Source organism: Passer montanus, unplaced genomic scaffold (assembly GCF_014805655.1).
Source record: "Passer montanus isolate IOZ18808 unplaced genomic scaffold, ASM1480565v1 scaffold281, whole genome shotgun sequence".
Classification (NCBI taxonomy): domain Eukaryota; kingdom Metazoa; phylum Chordata; class Aves; order Passeriformes; family Passeridae; genus Passer; species Passer montanus.
The window spans coordinates 77,521-84,388 of record NW_024367495.1 but is presented as its reverse complement, the minus strand read 5'-3'; the positions used below and the strand labels follow the sequence as shown (position 1 = coordinate 84,388).

The window sequence follows — 6,868 nt, the reverse complement described above, 5'->3', positions numbered from 1 at the left end:
GGCGGGGTTTGGGACATGGGGGTGGGGTTTGGGACATGGGGGTGGGGTTTGGGATATGGGGTGGGGTTTGAGCAGGGGGCGTGTCCCGGGCCCTGGGCGTGTCCCATGCTGACCCCAGCCCTGGCCAGGCCGGACAGCGCCGTGCCTGGGGACGTGCTGGTGCTGACCAAGCCCCTGGGGACACACATGGCTGTCACCGCCCACCAGTGGCTGGACATGGTGAGTGACACGAGTGACACCGCGGGCACCTGGGCGGGGCCACACGGGACAGGGGCTCAGAGCCAGCCCTGTGTCCCCAGGGCCACCTCAGACGGGTCTGGGACACCCAGAGCAGCCACAGCGGGACTGAAACCCACCTGAGATGTCCCCAGTGGCACCCCAAAGCCACCCGGTGTCCCCAAAGGGGCCCTGAGCGCGGGGGGTGTCCCCGAGGTGTCCCTGAGCTGTCCCCCCGCTGTCCCCGCAGCCCGAGCGCTGGAACAAGATCAAGCTGGTGGTGACACGCGAGGAGGTGGAGCTGGCCTACCAGGAGGCCGTGGCCAGCATGGCCACCCTGAACCGTACCGGTGCGTCACCCTGGCCACAAGGGCCACCCACGGGGACCAGCGGGTCCCCAGAGGCATCCCGGGGTGGCCGTAGGCCCCAAAGTGATTGAGGGGTCCCCAAAGCTGTTCCTGGGTGTCCTCAGAGGTACTCCAGGGTGTCCCTAGGCCAGGCTGGGTGTCCCCAAAGCCCCTCTTGAGTGTCCCTGCACTGGGGGTGGCTGTGTGAGATGACACGGTGTCCCTTCCTGAGGTGACACTGCCTCCCCTGAGGTGACAATGTCCCCTGAGGTAGCACTGTACCTATACAGTGACAGGTGGCTGTGTGAAGTGATACTGCCTCTTGAGCTGTCACTGTTCCCTGAGGTGGCACTGTTCCCTGAGCTGTCCCTGCCCCCTGAGGTGGCACTGTCCCTGTCCCCAGCAGCTGGGGGTTGTGTGAGCTGTCCCTGGTCCCCTGAGGTGTCCCTGAGGTGTCCCTGCTGTCCCCAGCGGCCGGGGCTGTGTGAGCTGTCCCTGTTCCTGTCCCTGTCCCCTGAGGTGTCCCTGCTGTCCCCAGCGGCCGGGGCTGTGTGAGCTGTCCCTGCCCCCTGAGGTGTTGCTGTCCCTGTCCCCCAACAGCAGGGGGCTGTCCCCCCGAGGTGTCCCTGTCCCTGCTGAGCTGTCCCCTCCTGTCCCCAGCAGCACTGTGGGCTGTCCCTGTCCCCTGAGCTGTCCCTGTCCCCTGAGCTGTCCCTGTCCCCTGAGCTGTGCCTTGCTGTCCCCAGCACCAGGGGCCGTGTGAGCTGTCCCTGTCCCCTGAGGTGTCCCTGCTGTCCCCAGCACCAGGGGCCGTGTGAGCTGTCCCTGTCCCCTGAGGTGTCCCTGAGGTGTCTCTGCTGTCCCCAGCTGCAGAGGCTGTGTGAGCTGTCCTGTCCGTGTCCCTGAGGTGTCCCTGAGGTGTCCCTGCTGTCCCCAGCCGCAGGGGCTGTGTGAGGGGGCTGTCCTTGTCCCCTGAGATGTCCCCTGAGGTGTCCCTGCTGTCCCCAGCACCAGGGGCTGTGTGAGCTGTCCCTGTCCCCTGTGCTGTCCCTGTCCCTGAGGTGTCCCTGCTGTCCCCAGCCGCAGGGGCTGTGTGAGGGGGCTGTCCTTGTCCCCTGAGATGTCCCCTGAGGTGTCCCTGCTGTCCCCAGCACCAGGGGCTGTGTGAGCTGTCCCTGTCCCCTGTGCTGTCCCTGTCCCTGAGGTGTCCCTGCTGTCCCCAGCCGCAGGGGCTGTGTGAGCTGTCCTGTCCTTGTCCCCTGAGGTGTCCCCTGAGGTGTCCCTGAGGTGTCCCTGCTGTCCCCAGCACCAGGGGCCGTGTGAGCTGTCCCTGTCCCCTGAGCTGTGCCTTGCTGTCCCCAGCACCAGGGGCCGTGTGAGCTGTCCCTGTCCCCTGAGCTGTCCCTGAGGTGTCCCTGCTGTCCCCAGCCGCAGGGCTGATGCGAGCCTTCGGGGCGCACGCGGCCACCGACGTGACGGGTTTCGGGGTGCTGGGGCACGCGCGGGCGCTGGCGGCGCAGCAGCGCCTGGACGTGGCCTTCGTCATCCACAACCTGCCCATCATCGCCTGCATGGCCGCCGTCAGCCGGGCCTGCGGGGGCCGCGGGGGGCTGCTGCAGGGCACCGCGCCCGAGACCTCGGGTACGGCCCCAAAAACGGGACTGGGGACCCTAAAAATGGGACTGGGGACACTGGGAATGGGACTGGGAGCACTGGGAATGGGGCTGGGGGCACTGGGAATGGGGCTGGGGGCTGCTGCAGGGCACGGTGCCCAAGACCTCGGGTACGGCCCCACAACGGGGGTGGGAAGCCCAAAAATGGGATTGGGGACCCCAAAAATGGGGTTGGGGACCGTTAACATGGGATGGGGGGCTGCTGCAGGGCACCGCCCCCGAGACCTCGGGTACGGCCCCAAAACAGGACTGGGGACCCCAGAAATAGGACTGGGGAGACTGGGAATGGGATTGGGGACCCCAAAAACGGGATTGGGACCCCTAAAAAGGGGATTGGAGGCTCTGGAAATGAAACTGGGGACCCTAAAAATGGGAAAAGGGGCGCTGGAAATGGAACTGGGAACCCTGCAAATGGGATTGGGGAGCCGGAAGATTGGATAAAGGGCACTGGAAATGGGACTGGGGGGGCCAAAAATGGGATTGAGGAGGCACAAAATGGGAAAAGGGGCACTGGGAATGGGATTGGGCACCCTGAAAATGGGATTGGGGACCCTGAAATGGGAACAGGGGCACTGGGAATAGGACTGGGGCTCTGGGAATGGGATTGGGGGCTCTGGGAATGGGATTGGGGAGCCCGAAAATGGGAACAGGGGTTCTGGGAATGGGATTGGGGATCCTGGAATGGGAACAGGGGCTCTGGGAATGGGACTGGGGAGCCTGGAATGGGAACAGGGGTTCTGGGAATGGGATTGGGGGCTCTGGGAATGGGAGCAGGGGTACTGGAAATGGGATTGGGGGCTCTGGGAATGGGATTGGGGAGCCCAAAAATGGGAACAGGGGTTCTGGGAATGGGACTGGGGGCTCTGGGAAGGGGATTGGGGAGCCTGGAATGGGAACAGGGGCTCTGGGAATGGGATTGGGGGCTCTGGGAATGGGATTGGGGAGCCCAAAAATGGGAACAGGGGTTCTGGGAATGGAACTGGGGGCTCTGGGAATGGGATTGGGGAGCCCGAAAATGGCGGCGTCGATGTGAGGGGACGCTGGGTCATCCCGGCCAGCAGGGGGCGCTGTACATCATAGCACGGCCCTCAGAAATGGGAAGAGAAATGCCAAAAATGGGGAGAGGAGCACTGAAAATGGGGCTGGGGACACCAGAAATGGGAGAAGGGGCGCCAAAAGCGGGGTGGGGGACCCTGAAAATGGGAAAAGGGACCCCAAAATTGAGGGGGGTGGGAATAAAGGGACCTATGGTCCTCCCGGCCAGCAGGGGGCAGTGTGTGCAGTGGCAGGAACCATAGAAATGGGGTCAGGGAGGAGTTAAAAAATGGTAGGGGGGCCTCAAAATCAGGGTGGGGACGCTGGAAATGGGAAAAGGGGCAGCAAAAACAGGGAGGGGGACGCTGAAAGTGGGGTGAGGGATTCCAAAAGTGGGAAAAGGGGCACTGAAAATTGGGGGGACACTGGGTCATCCCGGCCAGCAGGGAGCGCTGTGCATCATGGCAGGGCCCTGGGAGTTGGGAGAAACGGCCCCAAAAACGGGGAGGGAGGCTCAGAAATGAAGGCACGGAGCCCAGAAATGGGACGGGGACTGCAAAACCAGAACGGGGGAGCCCAGCAATGGGGAGGGGACCCCAAAAATTGCGGGGGGTCAGCCCGGCTAGCAGGGGGCACTGTACGTGGTGACAGGAACCTGGAAACGGGATAAAATACCCCAAAAACGGAATTAGGGGTGCTAAAAATGGGGTAAGATACCCCAAAAATGGGATAGGAGACCCCAAAAACAGGATAAGGAACATTAAAAATGGCATAAAGGACCCTAAAATTGTGGAGAGCTCCAATAAGGGAGGGATTGGGGGCACATTGGATCAGCCCTGGCAGCAGGACCCTGGAAATGGGGAGAAAAAGCCCAAAAATGGGAAAGGGGAGGGGAAAATGGAGGGGGAAGGATCCCGAAAATAGAGTGACCCCCAAAAAACGGAGGGAGGGATCCCCAAACTCCCTGTTTTGGGTGAAAATTGCCCCTCAATCCCCATTTCACCCCCTCCCCCACCCGCCCGGTTTCGGGGTGCCCACGGTTTTGGGGTGCCCACGGTTTTGGGGTGTTCCACGGGGTTTTTGGGGTGCCCTTGGTTTTGGGGTGCCGAGATTTCGGGGTGCCGAGGTATTGGGTGCCCTTGGTTTCAGGGTGCCTGGGGTTTTGGGGTGTTCTGGGGTGTTTTTGAGGTACTTGGGGGTGGTTTTTGGGGTGCCTGGGTTCCAAGGTGCTGGGATTTTGGGGTGACTGGGTTTTGGGGTGCCCTGACCGCTGTTCATTCCCGGGGGAGCTGCTGGTGCTGCTGCCCCGTGCCCAGGCCGCGCTGTTCTGGGCTGGTTTTGGGATGGTTTTGGGGTCTTTTTGGGGTGTGTTTGGGCTGGTTTTGGGGTGTGTTTGTGCTGTTTTTGGGGCTGACACCCCCGTTTTCCCCAGGGGGGCTGCTGGTGGTGCTGCCGCGGGCCCAGGCCGCGCGGTTCAGGGCTGGTTTTGGGCTGTTTTTGGGATGGTTTTGGGCTGTTTTTGGGGTGTGTTTAGGATATTTTTGGGCTGTTTTGGGGTGTTTTAGGGCTGACCCCCCAGTTCTCCCCCCAGGGGGGCTGCTGGTGGTGCTGCCGCGGGCCCAGGCCGCGCGGTTCTGGGCTGTTTTTGGGGTGTGTTTAGGATATTTTTGGGCTGTTTTGGGGTGTTTTAGGGCTGACCCCCCAGTTCTCCCCCCAGGGGGGCTGCTGGTGGTGCTGCCGCGGGCCCAGGCCGCGCGGTTCAGGGCTGGTTTTGGGGTGTATTTGGGCTGGTTTTGGGCTGTTTTTGGGGTGTGTTTAGGATGTTTTTGGGGTGTGTTTAGGATGTTTTTGGGGTGTGTTTAGGATGTTTTTGGGGTGACACCCCCGTTTTCCCCAGGGGGGCTGCTGGTGGTGCTGCCGCGGGCCCAGGCCGCGCGGTTCTGCGCGGAGCTGAAGGCGCCGGGGCGCGGCGCGGGGCTGCAGGCCTGGATCGTGGGCGTGGTGGAGAAGGGGCCCCGCGGCGCCCGGGTCATCGACAAACCCCGCGTGATCGAGGTGCCCCCCCGAGGGGCCCCCCGAAAACCCCAAAGGTGGCTCAGAGCCACCCCGAGCCCCCTGCTAGGGGAGAGACCCCAAAAAATCCCGAAACCGGGGGAAATCCCAACCCTGAGACAGCTCCCGGAAAAGGGACCCCAAAGAAAACCCCAAAGGTGGCTCAGAGCCACCCCGAGCCCCCTGCTAGGGGAGAGACCCCAAAGAACCCCCCCAAAAATCCCCGGGGCTCGGCTGTGGCCAAAATCCCCAAAAATCCCAAAATATCCCATCAACTCTTCCCCCTCTGCCCCCCTCCAAATCCCATCAAAGTCCCCCCGAAATTCAGGTCAATCCCCCCAAAAAGATCCAATTGAAGTCCCCCCAAATTGGGTCAAAGCCCCCCCAAAATCCCATTGGGGGTTTGGGGTTCCATGGGGGGATTTTGGGGTTCCATGGGGGGATTTTGGGGTGTCCCCCCCCCAAATGATCCAATCCCTGCCGTGGATCCAGAGAGGAGATTCCCAGAGGAATATTTGGGGCTCCCAAAACCCAAAACCCGAAGTTGAAGCTCCAGGGGGGTTTGGGGGGGTCCTGGGGGTGATTTTGGGGTGCCCCCCCCCCACCTGATCCAATCCCTGCCGTAGATCCAGAGAGGGGATTCCCAGAGGATTATCTGGGGGTTTTTGGGGTCCCCCCTGGAGGGAGGCTCCTGGGAGGTTTGGGGTGCCCCGGGGGTGATTTTGGGCTCCCCTGGGGGTGTTTTTGGGGAGCCCCAGGGTTTTTGGGGTGCCCTGGTGGTAATTTTGAGGTGCCCTGGGGGTGTTTTTGGGGTGCTCCTGGGGCTGTTTTTGGGCAGCCCCTGGAGGTGATTTTAGGGTGCCCTGGGGGTGTTTCTGGGGTGCCCCTGGGGTTATTTTTGGCGTGCCCTGGGGCTGTTTTTGAGGTGCCCCTGGGGCTGTTTCTGGGGCGCCCCTGGGGGTGTTTTTGGGGTGCCCTAGAGGCTGGTTTTGGGGTGCCCCTGGAGGTGATTTTAGGGTGCCCTGGGGGTGTTTTTGGGCAGCCCCAGGGCTGTTTCTGGGGCGCCCCTGGGGGTGATTTTGGGGTGCCCTGGGGCTGTTTTTGAGGTGCCCCTGGGGGTGTTTTTGGGCAGCCCCAGGGCTGTTTCTGGGGCGCCCCTGGGGGTGTTTTTGGGGTGCCCTGGGGCTGGTTTTGGGGTGCTGGGGGCGTTTTGTGCCCCCTCACTTGATGCAGTCCATGACGTGGATCTGCAGCGTGTCCATGTCCGGAGCCTTGTACTGGCACTTGGGGCAGCACAGGTCGGGCCCCTCCTCGGGGGGGGGCAGGAGCCCCCCAAAACCTGCGGGGGGACGGGGGGAGGGGCACGGTCAGGCCCTGCCCCTCCCCTCCAGGGGGGATTTGGGGGTCCCGGGCCCCCCCTCTGTACTCACCCCCCGCTGGGGCCGGGGCCGGGGGCGGCTCCGAGTGGCGGTTCCGCATCTCCTCCAGACGGGCCCTGGGAAATGGGGGAATTTGGGGGGGTTGGGGGGATTTTGGGGGGTTGAG

The 6,868-nt window shown here is 63.0% G+C and overlaps 2 protein-coding genes across 2 annotated transcripts in view; one reads left to right on the top strand and one right to left on the bottom strand.

Moving 5' to 3' along the window:
- LOC120504129 (selenide, water dikinase 1-like) overlaps window positions 1–5,513 on the top strand; it is a 10,173-nt gene extending 4,660 nt beyond the window's left edge. Inside the window, exons 5-10 of the mRNA XM_039713314.1 lie at window positions 129–219; window positions 467–566; window positions 1,992–2,204; window positions 4,704–4,754; window positions 5,169–5,361; window positions 5,459–5,513. Of these exons, the coding sequence (XP_039569248.1) occupies window positions 129–219; window positions 467–566; window positions 1,992–2,204; window positions 4,704–4,754; window positions 5,169–5,361; window positions 5,459–5,513 (703 nt within the window). The remainder of the gene's footprint in view (window positions 1–128; window positions 220–466; window positions 567–1,991; window positions 2,205–4,703; window positions 4,755–5,168; window positions 5,362–5,458) is intronic.
- Window positions 5,514–6,410: 897 nt separating this feature from the next.
- The window catches only part of IKBKG (inhibitor of nuclear factor kappa B kinase regulatory subunit gamma), a 12,130-nt gene continuing 11,672 nt past the window's right edge, over window positions 6,411–6,868 (bottom strand). Inside the window, exons 9-10 of the mRNA XM_039713313.1 lie at window positions 6,754–6,818; window positions 6,411–6,662 (exon numbers count right to left, since the gene is read on the bottom strand). Coding sequence (XP_039569247.1) covers window positions 6,544–6,662; window positions 6,754–6,818 — 184 coding nt within the window. The 3' untranslated portion in view covers window positions 6,411–6,543. The remainder of the gene's footprint in view (window positions 6,663–6,753; window positions 6,819–6,868) is intronic.